Source organism: Nyctereutes procyonoides, unplaced genomic scaffold (genome assembly GCF_905146905.1).
Source record: "Nyctereutes procyonoides isolate TBG_1078 unplaced genomic scaffold, NYPRO_anot_genome, whole genome shotgun sequence".
NCBI classification, from domain to species: Eukaryota; Metazoa; Chordata; class Mammalia; order Carnivora; family Canidae; genus Nyctereutes; species Nyctereutes procyonoides.
Window position 1 is genome coordinate 26,029,750 of NW_026575132.1, and position 18,540 is coordinate 26,048,289.

The 18,540-nt window shown below is 55.3% G+C and overlaps 2 protein-coding genes and 1 long non-coding RNA gene across 3 annotated transcripts in view; 2 read left to right on the forward strand and 1 right to left on the reverse strand.

Moving 5' to 3' along the window:
- The first annotated feature begins 2,717 nt into the window (after positions 1 to 2,717).
- On the forward strand, positions 2,718 to 10,598 carry DES (desmin). The gene is made up of 9 exons (XM_055345042.1): positions 2,718 to 3,382; positions 4,349 to 4,409; positions 4,524 to 4,619; positions 4,775 to 4,936; positions 5,092 to 5,217; positions 5,633 to 5,853; positions 7,766 to 7,809; positions 9,507 to 9,589; positions 9,796 to 10,598. The coding sequence occupies exons 1-9, from the start codon at positions 2,808 to 2,810 to the stop codon at positions 9,835 to 9,837; spliced, it is 1,410 nt and encodes a 469-aa protein (XP_055201017.1). The 5' UTR covers positions 2,718 to 2,807; the 3' UTR covers positions 9,838 to 10,598.
- Positions 10,599 to 10,713: 115 nt separating this feature from the next.
- On the reverse strand, positions 10,714 to 17,571 carry LOC129522723 (uncharacterized). Its single transcript, XR_008666963.1, has 3 exons — positions 17,344 to 17,571; positions 16,776 to 16,895; positions 10,714 to 11,464 (listed from the first exon to the last, which is right to left on the reverse strand). It is a non-coding gene; the product is annotated as an uncharacterized LOC129522723 (long non-coding RNA).
- A 99-nt stretch (positions 17,572 to 17,670) lies between these two features.
- The window catches only part of SPEG (striated muscle enriched protein kinase), a 57,402-nt gene continuing 56,532 nt past the window's right edge, over positions 17,671 to 18,540 (forward strand). Inside the window, 1 exon segment of the mRNA XM_055345041.1 lies at positions 17,671 to 18,224. Within this exon segment, the coding sequence (XP_055201016.1) occupies positions 17,846 to 18,224 (379 nt within the window). The 5' untranslated portion in view covers positions 17,671 to 17,845.

The window sequence follows — 18,540 nt, forward strand, 5'->3', positions numbered from 1 at the left end:
GTGGTGTTTTCACTGTTCACAGAGAGGACTCCCAAAAATGTCCTGTCCTCCTTGGTATTGTGGAAATGGGTGCGCAGTCTCCTACAATAGATTAGTCAGGAATGTTTTGGGTGCAAGTGACAGACGCCAGCACCAAGTGCTTTAAGTGGGGGAAAAAAACAAAAGGAAAAATGTATTGGCCCCAAAGTCAGGAAGGTCACTGGGGGAGCTCACAAAATCAAGGGAAGAGCTGCAGGACCAGGGTCCCAGGGGCTGGAATTTAGGAATTCCTGCCTGGCATTCTCCTCTTGAGGTGTCTCTGCTTCTCCTTGAGTGTTAACCTCCCTTTCCCCCTGGTGTAGGAATGACCCCACTGGGCAGGAAACACGGTTGCCACAGGCTCCAGTTTACAAATTGCTGTTCCAGCTATAAATCTCAGGGAAGGTCTCTGACTAGCCCTTTTCAGGCCCGGGTCACTCCTTGAGCCAATCACTGCAGTCAGAGGGATACAGTTGTTAAGACCGGCTGGGAGCTGGGTCACCTGTCCACCCACTGTGCGCACTCTGTGTGTGTGTGTGTGTGTGTGTGTGTGTGTGTGAGTGTGTAGCATTTGTTACCAAAATAAGGAGACAGGAAAGAAAGCTTGCCGGCTACTTGGAACTATAACAAGGAAGGTTGTTGCCTGGGATATGCTAAGGATCCACATGGTCCCTAAAATTCTCCAGGAGCCTACAATCTAGTTTGGGAGACGAGACACGAAAATAACCAGAACGCAACAGCTTGCACTGACTCGAAGCCTGGATAAGAATATCTGGAACTCCCCACCCACCTCATAAGCCTGTCTCTTGGATAAAAATTAGATACTTAGTGTGGAAAGGCTTTGAGAAGACAGCAGTAACCAAGCCCTTCACAATTCACCTAGCATATTCACATTCATTCTGGGGACAAAGCACAGCTCTGGAGTCAGACTGCCTCAACTTCCCAAGCTACGCAATGGGAATGATACTAGTTCCTACCTTGTAGGGTTGTTAGAGGATTAGGGGTGCTCAGCAGAGTGGCACACAGTGGGTGTTTAGTTTACATAAGGTGTTGTGTAGTGTTATTAATTTTTTTTAGAGGGGTTACCAGGGCAAGGGCAGAGGGAAAGGGAGAGAGAGAGAATCTTAAGCAGACTCCACGCTCAGCGTGGGCTCGATCTCACAACCCTGAGGTCATGACCTGAGCCAAAGTGAAAAGTCGGACGCTTAACCGACTGAGACACCCAGGTGGCCCTATATATCATTGAGCCTCTTCAAAGCCCCGTAGGGTAGACATGGCAAGGCTGACCATTTCTGCTGTATAGTGGAGGACACAGAGACGTGAAGGACGTGGCTGCTAGTAATTGGGCCTGTGAGCGATGGCATAGCTCGGGTACAACCAGCACTCTATTTCAGAAGTTTGCATTCCGAAAGAGTCAGGTCCAAGAGAGGCCTGTACAGTGCCAGGTGGAGGTGTAGAGAGACAGCCAATGTTCATGGAGAAGTGGGGGTGTCCTCAGGGGTCAGCTAGTGCCTTGTCCCCAGGAAGAGGAAGGCTTGAAGGGCAGGACAAGCCCTCTGTGGGACTCATCCTGGCTGGGGGCTTGGAGCATTACAGGGGTGGGAAGTGATTGGGGCTTATCCCCCCAAACCTTCCCGGGCCATCTGACACCCACGCCTCCTCAGGTACAGGGTCCCCACCCCCCAGAGCGCCTCTCCTGCGCTTGTTTCCCAGATTGATGCATTCTCCTCTATAAATACCAGCTCTGGTATGCCGGGCTGGCAGCTGTTGCTGCCAGGGAGATGGCTGGGTTGACACAGGCTCCTGACAAAATACAAACCCCTGGTGTGTGTGGGTGTGTGGGTGGTGTGATAGGGGGATGAATCAGAGGAGGGGTGGGGGTGGGCACACGGGGGGCAGAAGCCAGGAGAGGTTGGTGTGTGGGGGTGAGAGTACATGGTAACTGGAAACTGAGAGAGCGCCCAGACTCTTTCTGGAAATCACCCCGTTGTTTATAAACTGGAGGCTCCGCCCTGCTCCGGGGAGGGGGAGGGAATGGGCCTACTGTAGCCCAGAGGGAAACTGAGGCTCAGCGCTAGAACCCGGGTACCAGTGGACATATCCCTGGCTCTCCCAGGACTGCTCTCTGCCCCCCACCCCCACCCCGGGCTCCTCGCTCGCCCTCCCTGCCCGCCTGGAGACCCTCGCCCTCTCCCCCTGCGGCGGGATGCCTGTCTTTGCCCGCACCTCTCCCACTTCTAGAGAATCTTTAGGGGGGAGAAAAGGTGATTTTGAGCCTTTCCTGGGAATACACCTTGCTCTTTCAGGAAGTGACCCAAAGTCTCTCCTCAGAGCCAAAGGCACAGCCTCAAACTATGGAAACTTCTCTCCCACTCCCTCCCCTGACGACCCCCAGGAAGGGGGGGGGCGGGACCCCGGGATCGCAGACTGCCCCCCCCTCGGGCTCAGGGATTCCGACGCGGGCTGCCCGGTTGGGGGGACAGGCCTGCCCACCTGCCACCCCCCCCCCGCCCGGGTCCCGCCCGCGCCTCCTAGGTGCCCCTTGCCACCGCCGAGGGGCGCAGGGCTCTGCGGGGGAGCTGGGCTCCCCGCCCCCACGCCGGCGGCCGCCCTTCCTGGCAGGACAGCGGGATCCTGCAGCTGTCAGGGGAGGGGCGCGGGGGCTGATGTCAGGAGGGATACAAATAGTGCGGGCGGCCGACGGGCCCCGTCTCCCCTCGACGCCTCCGCCCTCGGCCGGCCGCCGCCCGCCGCCTCCTCCGCGCCGCCCGCCCGCCCGCGCCGCCAGCATGAGCCAGGCCTACTCGTCCAGCCAGCGCGTGTCCTCGTACCGCCGCACCTTCGGCGGCGCGGGGGGCTTCCCGCTCGGCTCCCCGCTCGGCTCGCCCGTGTTCCCGCGCGCCGGCTTCGGCACCAAGGGCTCCTCGAGCTCCGTGACGTCCCGCGTGTACCAGGTGTCGCGCACGTCGGGCGGCGCCGGGGGGCTGGGGGCGCTGCGGGCCGGCCGGCTGGGCACGGGCCGCGCGCCCTCCTACAGCCCGGGCGAGCTGCTGGACTTCTCGCTGGCCGACGCCGTGAACCAGGAGTTCCTGACCACGCGCACCAACGAGAAGGTGGAGCTGCAGGAGCTCAACGACCGCTTCGCCAACTACATCGAGAAGGTGCGCTTCCTGGAGCAGCAGAACGCGGCGCTCGCCGCCGAGGTGAACCGGCTCAAGGGCCGGGAGCCCACCCGGGTCGCCGAGATCTACGAGGAGGAGCTGCGCGAGCTGCGGCGCCAGGTGGAGGTGCTCACCAACCAGCGCGCCCGCGTGGACGTCGAGCGGGACAACCTGCTGGACGACCTGCAGCGGCTCAAGGCCAAGTGAGGACCCGCAGGCGCTCCCAGGACCCGTCCCCAGGGCGCCAGGAAGCCCCCCTCCCCCCGCCCCTCCCGTGGGGACAGAGTCATCTACTGGTGTCCCCCGGGGCGCTCCCTCCTGCTCTCACTCTGCAAAGGGGAAGTTTTCTGCGGGATGGGGGATGGGAACGGGGTGGACATGAGAGCCCCCGGACCTGTGGACAGCCCCCTGAAAAGCATCTTAAGATGCTGAGGTGGTGTCGCTGGGGGATAAGCAGATGAGCAAAGGGCGGACCCCCTGGCACAGTCAGGGGTGGGTGGGTGGGGGGCTGTTAGGAGACCAGGAAAATCTGAGGCAGGCTGCAAAGAGCCCCGGTGGGGAATCCAAGGGGTAGCTCTCAGCTCATCTGTGGTGAGGCCCAGGGGAGGTGGGTAGAGAGCAGATCTTGGTCCCTGGGCTGGGGTGAGGCTGTGCCATTTCACAGAGGGAAAGGATGAGCTAGAGGAAGGGGAGGGGGCTAGCTGCAGCCCCCCGAAATCTTGGAGGACCTAATGGTGGGCTTCACCCAGCTTCTGGCAGGAAAAGGCAACAAGAATAGAGCAAAAGCGCTCACGGGGCCTGCTTCTGACAGTCCGAGTGAGCAGAAGCGCCGTCCTACCACCCAGGGCACAGACAATAATTGAGTCCCTACAAGGCCCAGGGCTGGGGCTGCAAACCAGGAACAGGGATGGATAGAACAAACACGGTTCCTAATCCCAGGGAGGTCACAATCTGGTGGGGGACATAGACTTCCGGGGTGTGGCTCCCGGGAAGAAACTGGGCCACTTCCTGTCCCCTCCCTGGGTGGGCAGGGCCTCTTGTCTGCACCCTTGTAGCCAGCCCTCCTCACCATGTCCTGAGTCCCAGTGCCTGGGCAGCCCCACCAGGCCATCCCCACGGCCGGTTTTATCCCCACCAACCGTCTCTTTCCGTCTGTCTGTTGTGGCCAGGCTGCAAGAGGAGATCCAATTGAAAGAAGAAGCAGAGAACAATTTGGCTGCCTTCCGAGCGGTGAGCCCTCTTTGGTCCCCAAGCAGTGTTACCCCTTTGACCCCTTGTGGCCCCTGGTCTCCCTCTGCCCTGGGTTATCAGTGACCCTGTCCCCTCTTGCTTGACCACTGCCAGGACGTGGATGCAGCTACTCTAGCCCGAATTGACTTGGAGCGCAGGATTGAATCTCTCAACGAGGAAATTGCGTTCCTTAAGAAAGTGCACGAAGAGGTATGCCCTCAGCCTTCCTCCTCAGGGTCCTTAGGCCCTGGTGAGGACAGCCGGAAAGGGGGAGGGACAGTGCAGGGCTCTGGGAACAGGGGCGTGAGGGGTTGCTGCGTGCGTGGGGCCGGGTAGAGCACTGAAGCCCCACCGTGCCCCTGCAGGAGATCCGAGAGCTACAGGCCCAGCTTCAGGAACAACAGGTACAGGTGGAGATGGACATGTCCAAGCCAGACCTGACTGCCGCCCTCAGGGACATCCGGGCCCAGTACGAGACCATCGCGGCTAAGAACATCTCAGAAGCTGAGGAGTGGTACAAGTCGAAGGTGGGCAACCTGGCCCAGGGCCTCCATCCCCGTTTGGAGGTGCTCCTTGGGGCTCTGTCCGTGGGGAGGAGGGTGAGCCAGGGTCTCCAGGCTCCCTTGCCGTCCTGACCTGCCTCCCGTAGACTCTGCATCTCACTACCCCTCCCTGCCCTTAGGTGTCCGACCTGACCCAGGCAGCCAACAAGAACAACGACGCGCTGCGCCAGGCCAAGCAGGAAATGATGGAGTACCGACACCAGATCCAGTCCTACACCTGTGAGATCGACGCCCTCAAGGGCACCGTGAGTCCCTGCCCACCTCCCCAGGCCTGATCCTTGATCCTCCGCCTGCAGATCACACTCTCACTGTGACCTTGGCTCCCATCACATCACCCAGAGAGGGCTCTGGGTCTCTTTCTCTTCAAATATCCCCCACGCATGAATACAGACAGGTGGATTCTCAGCTGAACTCTCAGGAATCATGGGGCTCTGGAGAGAAAGGACATGGATGCTTCCTTTGATCACTTCTATTCTCTGGGTTTCCACATCAGACTTCACTTGAGTTCGGGGTTCCCCTAGCTCAGACCAGTTTGCCAGCTCCCGGACCTGGCCCTCTGGGGCTGTGACCCAGCTCCAAGGCTACGACCCTCCTGATCCTGGGCCCCTAGTGCTCACCCCTCCAAGCCCTCTCCCTGACTTGGGTGTCCCTCTCCTGCAGAATGATTCCCTGATGAGGCAGATGCGGGAGATGGAGGACCGCTTTGCTAGCGAGGCCAGCGGCTACCAGGACAACATCGCGCGCCTGGAGGAAGAGATCCGGCACCTCAAGGATGAGATGGCCCGCCACCTGCGCGAGTACCAGGACCTGCTCAATGTCAAGATGGCCCTGGATGTGGAGATTGCCACCTACCGGAAGCTGCTGGAGGGCGAGGAAAGCCGGTGAGGGGCTGGTGGTGGGAGTCAGGGGAGTGCTGAGGGGCCCATTCCTGCCTCCGGGGGTGGTGGGGGGTGGTGTGTGAGACGCTGAGGATTCCCTTAGCAAGATCTGGAAATGATTTTATTTTATTTTTATTTATTTTTATTTTTTTTTTAATTTTTTTTATTTACTTATGATAGTCACATAGAATGAGAGAGAGAGGCAGAGACACAGGCAGAGGGAGAAACAGGCTCCATGCACCGGGAGCCCGACATGGGATTCGATCCCGGGTCTCCAGGATCGCGCCCTGGGCCAAAGGCAGGCGCCAAACCGCTGCGCCACCCAGGGATCCCTGGAAATGATTTTATACAAGAGGCCACCACACCACTAATTGTAGAGAATTAATGAAGGCCACCTGGGGAAAAAGTGATTTAATTAATAGCTTTTATAAAAAGAGAAATATAAGTATTCCCTCATCTACCTTCAGAATTAAGAGCCAGCAGCATAAAGCCATGTTCAGCAACCAGTAATAAAATATTACTGCTAGTCAAGGGAGAGATGAAAGCAGAGTGGGGAATGGTGAGGAAGGAAAGGGAGGGGACAGATAGAGACAAAGAGAGAGCCTGGGACACAGCCTAAGAAGGAGTGTGCAGAGACTCGTACCCAAGGGTACACTGCACACGCGCGCACACACATGCACACACATACCCTCATAAGGAAAGATAGGGGATCCCTGGGTGGCGCAGCGGTTTGGCGCCTGCCTTTGGCCCAGGGCGTGATCCTGGAGACCCGGGATCGAGTCCCACGTCGGGCTTCCGGTGCATGGAGCCTGCTTCTCCCTCTGCCTGTGTCTCTGCCTCTCTCTCTCTCTGTGACTATCATAAATAAATAAAAATTAAAAAAAAATTTAAGGAAAGATAGCGTGACATGCTCAGAGCAACTCACCTCTAGATACCAAAAATGACACGACTTGAAGGCAATGCTAGGGAACTTTCTGGGGCGATGGAGACGTTATGTATCTTGACTTAGACTGGAAGTTACATGGGTGTAGACACTGATCGAAACTCACTGAAGTGCATACTAAAGATCGTGCATATCGCCGTGGGTAAACCTAACCTCAGTTTAAAACAGGTCAATTGGGATCCCTGGGTGGCGCAGCAGTTTGGCGCCTGCCTTTGGCCCAAGGCGTGATCCTGGAGACCCGGGATCGAATCCCACGTCGGGCTCCCGGTGCATGGAGCCTGCTTCTCCCTCTGCCTGTGTCTCTGCCTCTCTCTCTCTCTGTATGACTATCGTAAATTAAAAAAACAAACAAACAAACAGGTCAATTACTCAAAAAACAATGATGCTCATAAAAATGATAATACCTTAAAGTTTAAAAAAATCAGCAGACGTGTAAATACAGACCTGCACATAGAGAGGTGTCAGGTTTCATAGTTACATCTCCATATAACATACATCTCCATGTAAGGTGGCTCCAGATGTGTAGCATTTTCCCTGCACTAGGCATGTGAGGATGGCGTCTACCCTACAACTTGCCCTCCCATGCATAGGCCAGAGGTTCCCAGCCTGGCTGGAGGGTGGGCATACACATGATGGATGTGGCCTACAGTTGTTATCGATACATCCTGCGGTGCCTGAGGAAGGAGATCCTGGTGAACTGGGGGGGACTAGGAGGTCGGGGTACTCACATCAAGCCAGCAGGTCAGAGATGGAATGGGATGATCCAGAAGGGACAGTTCCTGGGATAGCTGGAGCTGCCCTTTGCCCTGTGACCCTGTGCCCTTAGCAGTGTGAAAGTGGGAATGTTAGGGTCAGTAGAGCAGGGACAGCTGACGATGGCATTTAGTGAGGACCGGGGCAAGCTTTGATGGGTGGTCACACGGAGAGATAGAGGGCCCTAACCCTTCGGGGGCTTGATCTCTCCCCTTTCAGGATCAACCTCCCCATCCAGACCTTCTCTGCTCTCAACTTCCGAGGTGAGTGCATGTTGGCAGGTGGATGCTGGGGTGGCAGGGGCAGGAGTCCAGCTTGCGTACTGCCCAAGGCCAGCCAGGGAGGGGGTTTGGAACCATGGGGACAGGGCTGGGGTCCAGGAAAGAGAAAAGGAGCTGCTGCAGGTGGGTGAGGAAATTTAGGTAGAGGTACCTTCTAACAGAGAGGGGTTTTTATTTTATTTCATGGCATTATATTGACTGTGTCCCCTGGACCTTCTGAGAGTATTGAACATCAGCACATGGCTTCTATTCCCAATATATCCCAAATCTCAAGGTACCAAAGGTGTCCTTGGGGATCTGACAACAGAAGCATCTAGAACCATACACCCTGAGCTACAAGGCACCCTCCAGCCACTGTGTGCTTGGCAAACTGTCAAGCACCCCCCACCTCCCCCTAGCTGCTTGTTGAACACCTCCAGTTTGCTGGAGCAAGATGTTGGATGCATGTTTTTAAAAAAAATGAAGCCAAACCTTAGCAAAGCCAAACAATTAAAAGAACGAGCTCCTGGGGCATTTTGCCATCCTGACATTAGTTATATGCACATCGAGTGGCTTTCCAACCCCAGAGAGCAGAAAAACACGCTATAATGATACATTAGGAAAGCAAGTCGGAGTCCTTGGCAGCGTCGCCTTTCCTAGATCAAACCTTTTTTGTCTTCGATGTTCATTTCCATCGGGAAAAATACATGCTGTGCTCCACCGAGTTACAGGGTTCATCACAGGCTGGTCGCTCGCTGAGGAGATTCATGGGCACCAAACTCCTAATACCTGGGACCCAAATTTGACCCTCCCTATGAAACTCAGAACGTCTTTCTGCTGTTAGTGGTTTTTGTAGACACCCAAGTGGGAGCCTTGCAACTGAAATTGCTTAAATGCTTTTTCAAATCAATGGCTCTGTGGGCATGAGAGTGCAAGTATCATTACTAATGTTTGACAGTGAAGAAACTGAGGCACAGAGAGGCAGGTGCCTGGCCACCTGCACAATGAATCAGTAACTGACTCCCATCTGTTTCCCTCTCATTAAGACATGGTTTACTCAGCTGGATTCTTAAAAGAAAAATCATTTATTTATTTGGGAGACAGAGAGAGTGAGGAGGGGGGCCCAGAGGAAGAGAGAGCCTTAAACAGATTCCGAGCTGAGCATGGAGCTCCATGTGTGGCTCGATCTCGTGACCCTGAGATCATGACCTGGGCTGAAGCCAAGAGTTGGACCCTTAACTGACTGAGCCATCCAGGCACCCCTTATCTGGACTCTTAAAGGGGCTGGGTGCCATGAGGTCCTCCAAAAGAGTATGTTGGGACAGGGTTCTGGGTTCTGTTAGGAGACAAATTCATGCAGGGCTTTGTTGGAGCCCAGGAGTGGAGAGGGAGTGAGGAAGCCTGGAGAGGGAATGTTGGGTGGCCTGGGGCCTCAGGGGTCCCCTACCCTCCTGAATCAGTTTATAGCTGGAGGATATGTGTGGGCTCCCGAGCCCATCTCAGCCATGGGACTGGCCCCAGTGTCTATAGAGCCACCTGCTGGGTGCTGGCCTCAAAGACAGGTTCTAAAGTCTTGCTGAAGAAGTATTAGGCTCATCTTGAGGGGATAGGAGTCTTCTGGGCTCTACCCCACGGGACCAGGGATGGATTCCCATTGGCCGGACTTGGTCAGGCTGAGTGTGTGGATGGATCCGTTACAGAAACAAGCCCGGAGCAAAGGGGTTCTGAGGTCCATACCAAGAAGACGGTGATGATCAAGACCATCGAGACCCGGGATGGGGAGGTGAGCCACCTGCCTGGTTCCCTTACCCTTGTGGGGGTTATGACGCTGTCAGCCAGGTGCCTTCCACCAGCTATGCTGGTTCAAGGCCCTGCCTGGATGGAGAGGGGGTTCTGCTAACCTGGCGTTGGGGAGTGGGGAGCAGCCCCTGGCTGGGGCTCCATTCTCCTGCCAGCACAGGTTTGGACTGGGCCTCTCTGTCTCCCTAGGTTGTCAGTGAGGCCACACAACAGCAACATGAGGTGCTCTAAAGCCAGAGACCCCTCTGCCAGCAGAGACCATCCTCGCCCCTGTCCTCACTGCCTCCTGATGCCAGCCTCCTTCCATCCCAGGGCACCACACCCAGCCACAGTGCTCCCCCTCACAGCCTCTGACCCCTGCTCACCGACCACAACTCATGCCCCCCCCGGGGGACATGGCCCACCCCTGCCCAGGCACAGGCAGCCCCAGCTGTGTGAGTCCTGGATGTTGGAAATGAGGGAGCCTGGCTCTTCGCTGCCCTCGGGGGTGCTGGGCAGGGCCCAGATGGAATCAGTGCCCCTGCCCCTCCCACCTCTGTGGCCCCTGTGACCTCAGGCTCTCGCCTCTGCTTTTGGAGAGGGCCCCAGAGCAGGGTGTTGGGACCCCGCGGGATGAGGATAGAACCCATAGACCTCCCACTCCCTTCTCCGTAGCATGGGTCAGAGAGAAAGGGCAGCCTCCCCAGCAAGCCGGGCAGGTGACTGAGGGACTGGCCCCCGTGGGAATGGGGGCTTGAAACTGACCCCATGGCCCCTTCCTTTCCCAGGGTGGGCTTAGAAAGCAGGGGCTGCAAGAGGGAACCCCCGAAGGTGCCAGATGTGGGAGCAGGAGATTCAGAAGGAGAGAGGGTGGGCGAGATGCTGGAGAGGAGAGGAGAGGAAAGAGGCAGAGAGTGGTCTCAGGCAGGGGGAGGGGTGCCCCCCTCCATGCCTGCCCCTCCCCTGCAGCAGGGGCTCTGGACAGAAACAATAAAAAGCAAAGTACTAGCCTAGCACGTCCCTGGCTGTGTTGACTGCCTGGTCTCCTCTGGGGGCCCTTCTGAGCACCCCTTGAGGTGGAGTGTGTGCTGCCTTTCTGCCCGATCAGACCGTCCTCCAGGACCTGTCACCCTACTGTTCCCACAACCTCCCAGCCTTGCTGTGAGTCTGTGGCACACAGTTGGGGGGGTGGGGGGGCAGGGGGGCTTTTATTTTGGGAACCTTGAATACCTCCTGTTGGGCCCCAATTCCTGGGCTGCCCCCCTTGGGCCCCCTACTCAACCTTCAGATCATCAGGGCCCCAGGGACACCACCTGCTGTTCTTGGAAGGACACAGACTGGCTCTGGAGTAGGGCTCCCCTAGTCCCTTCCCCAAAGGAGTTCACAGCCTCTTCCCATTAAAGCTGCCTGAATGCCTTCTATGGGCAAGGGCCGATTCAGGAAAAATAACAATGTTAAGAAAAATAGAAAGCTCTATCTTGTTTTTGGAGAAGAAGACTCAAACACTCTAAAGATGCCAATTCATGCTACATTAACCAGTACTTCCAACTCAATGCAGTCTCAAGGAAAATACCAAAGGGAAATTTGGGGAACATTTGGTAAGCATAGGGGAGGGGAGTATAGGACATATGGGGAAAAAAAAAAAAGGAAATCCTAGAACAAAGTATTAACCCAGATATATTAAAGGTTTCTGTGGGGAAAACTTAATGATTCAATATAGGCTTGGGGGCCATTGGGCAGCCACGAGGGGCAGGAATGAATCCTGTCTCTTTTCGCTCCTTCCAAAAGATAAGTTCAGATAGATCCAAGACTTAGGAAGCTTGATGGATCCATATAGGCTTCAGCCTTCAAGTTAGTCCTCACAGACTTAAGGATTGTTCTGTAAAGGGGGGGGGAAGAAGGTAGAGATCACAAACATGGTAAATTCAGACATTCTGTAGGGAAAACAAACAAACCCAAAACATAACAGGGCTTTAGTCTTAGGTTCCCTAGTCTGACATTCCTAACTGGCTTTTTCCAGAAACTTCCAAAGCCTTTCTGGTGTCTCTAGCTTTCTCCCTCTCCTTGGATGTCACCCTTGCTCACAAATTGCACCTTCCCTCTGGGTTATGGGTTATGTAGCTCCTCCCTATAAGAATGCCCCCTTCTCTGTGGTAGTCTTCATCTTTCCCCGGGGAGCATCGTGGGCACACCCCAGGTCCCCACTGTCTATACCGGTGACTCGTGGTCGTTTCTACACAACCTCCAGTGGGATGAATGCTGTGAGCCCCAGAAAAACTCCCAGTCAACCCCTAGTGAAATTCCAAGTGAAATTAGAAGTAACATTTGCAGAGTCTTCACCCCGGGATACAGGAGGCAGAGCGGGTGAGGGCCCCCTGGTGGGGGCCCAGAATCTGAGCTCATCTCTCTGTGAGAGAAACACGCTTGGGTGAGGCTGGGCTCAGGTAGACAAGAGGTAGTGCATGTACCTGTGAGCAATTTCAGGAGCCTCTCAGCAATTTCTTCTTTCCCCTAAATGAGTATGCTCGCTCATCTAACCCACAAAGGATAAAGGGACACCAAGGTCAGGGAAGGTCTTAGAGGCATCCTACCCTCCAGAAAAGCTTAGGTGTAGACCACTCACTAGAGTGGAATCTAGGAATTGCAGATTCTCAGAGTCAGATGTCAAGGCCCCCAGGCGGTGATGCCCATGATCCAGAAGTCCCCTCCTGGCCTTGCGCAAACATCTTGAGCAGTCATCAAGCTCTGCCTGAATGTGTCAGAGAACACACTACGTCCACGGTGACCCCTTGTAGCTGGGGCCACAAAGCTCTCCTCTGGCACACGCCTGTCTCCTGTGATGACTACCCACTTGTTCAGACAAGAGAGGAGGCCCAGACCCACCCTGTGTCCCCAGTGGGGAAGCGTTCTCTCGGCAGAGCCTTCCTGGGAGCAGAAGTCCTCTGGTTTGCGGGGGGGGGGGGGGGGGGGGGCGGCTGGCTGGCTCATTTGGTAGAGCGCCTTGACTCTTGACCTTGGGGTTGTGAGTTCAAGCCTCACATTGGGTGTTGAGATTACTTAAACATAAAATATTTTAGGGGTGCCTGGGTGACTCAGTGGTTGAGTGCCTGTCTTCAGCTCAGGGGATGATCCCAGGGTCCTGGGATCGAGTCCTGCATCAGGTTCCCTGCAGGGAGCCTGCTTCTCCCTCTGCCTATGCCTCTACCTCTCTCTCTCTCTGTGTCTTCATGAATAAATAAAATCTTTAAAAAATAATAAAAATATTAACCACCCCCCCAAAAAAACCCAAAAACCTAGGTAGAAATCCTCTGGTTCCAAATGCTCTGCTTTGCCTATCTCCTTGGGAGCTGGAGAATGAGGCAGGGAATGTAGGGCAGGGGACATGGATATGGCGGTGCTCCCAAGGATCGGACAAAATAAGCCAAGAAAGATCTGGGTTCCATGTGGTCATACACGTGCACCCCATCACCTCCACGGCAAAACCTCTCCCTGTTCCTTGGGACACTCTGTTGTCTTCTCTTACAAGACTCTGAACGTCATGGAGAAGTAAGAGAGCTCACGGATAGCAGACTAGCGTCTCATTGGGCCCGGGGAACCCATTCTAGACCATCTCAGACCCCGCCTGACGGGTGCGGTAGGAAGGATTATGGAGACAAAACGTGTCCCTAAGCTGGGAACCGAGGGCTCAGGGGACACTGTCCTGCCCTCTCCACTCTGACTACCCTCCTCCCCTCCCACCCACTCACCCTTCCCCTTTCCTCCTCTCACCAGCTTGTCTTGGAGCCTTATGCAAATATACATCGTGGACCTCTGGTTCAGCGCCTGAATGTCAGCTAATTAAGGGGAAGGTTTTCATTCTTTCACTCACCACGGGTTTCCCAGTGCCCGGGAGAGCACTTGCTCCATAGAAGGTGCTCATGAAATATTTAAGTACTTGTTGAATGAATACCCACTGAGCACTTTTATTTACTTTTCTCCAAATTAAATATTTACTGGGAAGGCTGATGACCCCCACTTCACTCACTGATCCAACCAACATTTACTGACCTTTTACCATGTGCCAGGTCCATGGTGCATGTTATGACCCACAGGAAACTCCCCACGGCCCAGAGAGGTGGGGTGAACTGCCAAGGTCGCACAGCATTATCTGTGGCAGAGGAGGACCAGGCCCCGGGCTCCTTGGCCTCCGGAGCCCAGATCTCTTTCCATGACACCATAGGCTTGTGATCTCGAGGCAGGACAGAGTGGCAGCACACTCCAGGCCTGGCGCCAGGCCGCGGGGCACTATGGGGCCCATTCTGAGGGACAGATGAGCCCCTAGCTGCCAGCTGCCCTGGGTGATGGGCCTGGCCAGAGCCGTGGCTTCCCCTGTCACAGCCCTGGCGGGCTCCTCCAGGAGAGGGCGCCCCCGATTCACAGGGGCCGGGCCGAGCCCGCCCTTCCCGGGCCCTACACCCCGGAGCGCTCATCAGTGAATGCCCCCAGGCCAGACATTTGGCCAGGAGATACATAAGCCATGTTCCAGACCCTGTGCCAGGCCCTTTTAAATAGTTAATACTCATTTTAATATTTAATATAACTTAAAGCCATCACAGAAACCCAAGTCAGATCATGTGATTCCTGAACTCAAGACCCTCTGAGAGGACTTCCCGTTTTCACCAGGAATAAAAGTGCCACGGCCTACAAGATGCTAGGCTATCTGGCCCCTGCTCCCCATCTGACCTCACGTCTCTATCCTCCCCACTGGGGCCCTGGTTCTTCTTGGAGCCCTACCAGGCGCATCATCCCCTCTGCCTGAAGCAGTCCTGTCCAGATACCTGTACTATCTGCTTCCTAACTCCTTTAGGATTGACTCCGTCATTCCCAGTGAAGCTCCAACCACCCTATCAGAAAGCTCAAGCCTCACCACACTCCCATCTCCCTTGCCCTGCTCCATTTTTCCCACAGGGGCAGGATATTGTCTTGTCTATTTTGTTCACTGCTACATCCCTACTGCTTAGAACAGGGACAGGCACAGAGTAGGGACTCAAAAAATGTTTGTTGAATGAATGAATCAATCCTGAGTTGGGCTAACCCATTTTATAGATGAAGAGACGAAGCTTGATGATGTTAAGTGACTTGCTTAAGACCACACGGTTCGGGCACCTGGGTGGTTCACTGGTTGAGCATCTGCCTTTGGCTCAGGTTGTGATCCCGGGATCCTGGGATCGAGTCCTGCATTGGGCTCCTCACAGGGAGCCTGCTTCTCCCTCTGCCTATGTCTCTGCCTCTGTGTCTCTCATGAATAAACAAATTAAGAAAAAAAAAAGACCACAGAGTTCATGTATTCAACCAGCCAACCAACCAGTCAACCAACCAGCCAACATTTACAGACCACCTACTACATGCATTCTGAGCAAACTGGTGAGGTCCAGTGCTAGATGGCTTTGGGTTATTTTTTGTCTTAAATAGTCTCAGGGCGCCTGGGTGGCTGAGTCGGTTGGGGGTCAGACTCTGGGTTTTGGCTCAGGTCATGATCTCGGGGGTCCTGAGATTGGGCTCTGTGCTCAACAGGAGGTGTGCTTGAAGATTCTCACTTTCTGGCTCTCCTCTGCTCCACTCTTTGCATGCACATGTACATGCACTCTCACTCTCTCTCCAGTAAATAAATAAATCTTTTTAAAAAATAAAATAGTATCTTCCTTTGTTCTTGATGTTCCATCCTCTTGCAAAGCCTTCCCCCACATTTTTACCTTTTAGAATTACATTCATTTTTAAGACTTCAATTCATCACCAGTGGTTGCCGGGGTTGGTGGAGGGGGTGTGGTTGACCACAAAGAGGATGTTCAGGCAAATATTTAGGGTGATGTTCTGTATGGTCCTGAGGTAGAAGATGCACGATTCTCTGCATTTGTCAAAACCCGAAGAACTGAACAGCACAAAGAGTAAGCTCGAATGCATGCAAACAACAAAGAAATTTCATTCCTCAAGGCTTTTAATCCCCGTGATGTAATTCAGTGCTTAAGCAGTCTCTTCTGTACCCTCTGTGCTCACACACACAGGCACACTTTGGCTTTGGTGCCCGTGAATGCGGGTGGGGGATGAGGTGACATTGACAGTACCTTTCTCTATCTCAGGATGACTCAGGGCTCCTTCTTTGGCTTCCTCTCTGCCTTCCCAAGCTTCACCCCTCTGGGATCAAGGTCAGGCCTAAGTCTCTTACCTGAACTTTTGTTTAACTTTTCATTTTGAGATAACTATAGATTGGCATGGGGTTATAAGAAACAATACGGGGGCATCTGGGTGGCTGAGTTGGTTAAGCGTCTGCCTTCAGCTCAGGCCATGATCTCAGGGTTCTTGGATCAAGCCCTGCATCAGGCTCCCTGCTCAGTGAGGATTGCTTCACCCTCTCCTCTCTGCTGCTCCCCCTGCTTGTGTTCTCTCTCTCACTGTCAAATAAATTATGTGTTTTTTTTTTTATTCATGAGAGACACATGAAGAGAGGCAGAGACATAGGCAGAGGGAGAAGTGGACTCCCCACGAGGAGGTCAATGTGGGACTCGATCCCAGGACCCCAGAATCACAACCTGAGCCAAAGGTAGACGTTCAACCACTGAACCACCCAGATGTCCCAATAAATAAAATCTTTAAAAAAAATACAATTACCTTCACTTGGCTTTCCCTAATGGCACCACCTTGTGTAAACTCCAGTACAATATCATAACCAGGAAATTGCTATTAGTCTACCCACCTTCTTGAGATTTCACCAGTTTTACATGCATTCATTAGTGGGTGTGTGTTTGTGTGTGTGTGTATGTAGTTCTATCTGTGCAATTTTATCACATATGTAGATTCATGTGACCACCACTAGTTAGGGCATGGAACTGCTCTATCAGAAGTCTCACTTGAGCTTTTATTTTATTTTATTTTATTTTATTTTATTCTATTATTTTATTTTTTAAGGTTCCTCCATGCCCAGTATGGAGCCCAAAATGGGGCTTTAACTCATGACTCTGGTCAAGTCCTGAGCTGAGATCAAGAGTCAGACACTTAATGAACTGAGCCATCCAGGAGCCCCACACTTGAACTTTTAAAAGCAGTAAAGTCCTATCTTGATGTTTGTCAAAGTGCAACCCTAAGAAGCATCACAGTCTCCTGGACCACTTGTGAAATGTGCCGATTCCTGGGCCCTCCCAGCATCCCCCATTCACCTGCGTCTCTGGGGGTGGGGCCTGAGTGTCTGCGCTTCCAGCAGGCACCGTCCTCGGAGAACCATGCTGTAAATGGCCTCAGTCTGTCCCATCATCTCCAGTTCACCTTCTGCACCATAGCTGTCAAGAGGGAGCCTTCTAAAACACAGTTCTGACCATGTTAGCCTGCTGCTTAACACCCTGCAGCAGCGCCCCACTGCCATCAAGATAGACCTTAGCAAGCAAAACTTCCACCTCCCCTCCAGCTCAATCCCTACTCCTCTGACCCTAGAACACGTCATCTCCTGTCATCATGCTCTGATTTAGGTCATGCTGTTCCCTCTGCCTGGAACTTCTCCCCCCCCCCCCTTCTCTGCCTGTTGTAACCCTTGTTCAACTACCCATTTTTATGGAGGAGGGCTTGGAGGTTGAGAGAGGTTCCCTATTACCCAGCAAGTGAGGGTGGGACCAGCTGAGAGTCTGAATCCGCCCAACTCCCTGCTTCTGGGCTTAGGGTTCACGGAGGGGGCATGGAGGCTCAGGACACCACTGGGACACCACTGGTCCTTCTTCCTGGTTCTCTGCTTACCTCCACGGGGGCCTGTTTCCCCATCTGCCTCTCAGACGCAGGTCCAGGACGTCCTCTCCCTCTGCCCCAGCTGGGACTCAGGAGCCTGAGGAGAGGGTGGAAGGGCAGTGGGATCGAGTCCCGGGCGTAACCCGACTCCAGACTCCTGGGTGGGCAGGGGGCAGGCCTGAGCTGCAGGGGAAGGGACCTGGAACAAGCCTTCAGACCCGCTGGAGCAGGGTTTGGAGATAGGGGCTCCCGGAGAGAGGGAAGGAGGCACTGGAGTCCAAGTCCCCTCCTCTGCTGCCCCCTCCCTCCACTGCTCCCTCGCAACCCGAGCCGGGGGGCCTAAAAATAGCCCCCGAGGCGCAAACGCCGGCCGCCCTGGTGACCTTCTGGGTAACACAGGCCGAGGGCGGGCGGGCAGCAGGAAGGCAGGGCGCCGGCCCCCCAGGACCCATCTCCCAGGGCGCCATCCCCCCGGAGTTCCAGAGACAACCCCGCAGCCCAGCTCGCAGAGGCCATGCAGAGAGCCCGGGGCACGCGAGGCGGGGACGCGGGCACGCGGGCGCCCCCCAGCCCCGGGGTGCCCCCCAAGCGAGCCAAGGTGGGCGCCGGCGGAGGGGCAGTGGAGGGGGCGCCCGCCTTCCTGCGGCCCCTGAAGGACGCGGCGGTGCTGGCGGGCGGCGACGTGCGGCTGCGGGTGGCGGTGAGCGGGACGCCCCAGCCCAGCCTCAGCTGGTTCCGGGACGGGCAGCCCCTGCCCCCGCCGGCCCCCGAGCCCAGCTGCCTGTGGCTGCGGAGCTGCGGGGCGCGGGACGCCGGCGTGTACAGCTGCAGGGCCCGGAACGAGCGGGGCCAGGCCTGCTGCGAGGCTGTGCTCACCGTGCTGGAGGTCGGAGGTAATGGGGCGGCGGGGGCGGGGGCTGGGGGCGCTGGGGGCGCTGGGGGGGCTGGGGGGGCTGGGGGCCACGTGGGCCGGTGCGTGCATCCCGCCCTCTTCCCGGGCGCTCCGGCGTCTCCGCTGCAAGGACCCAGAGGTGCCCGTCGAAAGGAAAGTGGGCATGGGGGGGGAGGGGTGTCAAAGTAGGAAGGTTAGAGGTCAAGGGTCAGCATTTGGTAAGCAAAACCCGAGCCCCACTCCTCGCCTCTCCGGCAACTGCCCAGTGAAACGCCTCCTGGCTTCCCTGTAGAGAGAGAAAATCGCTTGGGGGGAAA

What these genes read in the sequence shown, in the direction of transcription:
- DES (XM_055345042.1), top strand. Translation starts at nt 2,808, where the DNA reads ATGAGCCAGGCCTACTCGTCCAGCCAGCGCGTGTCCTCGTACCGCCGC. An exon ending in CTGCAGCGGCTCAAGGCCAA is followed by an intron (nt 3,383 to 4,348) that starts GTGAGGACCCGC and finishes TGTTGTGGCCAG; the next exon opens with GCTGCAAGAGGAGATCCAAT. An exon ending in CTGGAGGGCGAGGAAAGCCG is followed by an intron (nt 5,854 to 7,765) that starts GTGAGGGGCTGG and finishes CTCCCCTTTCAG; the next exon opens with GATCAACCTCCCCATCCAGA.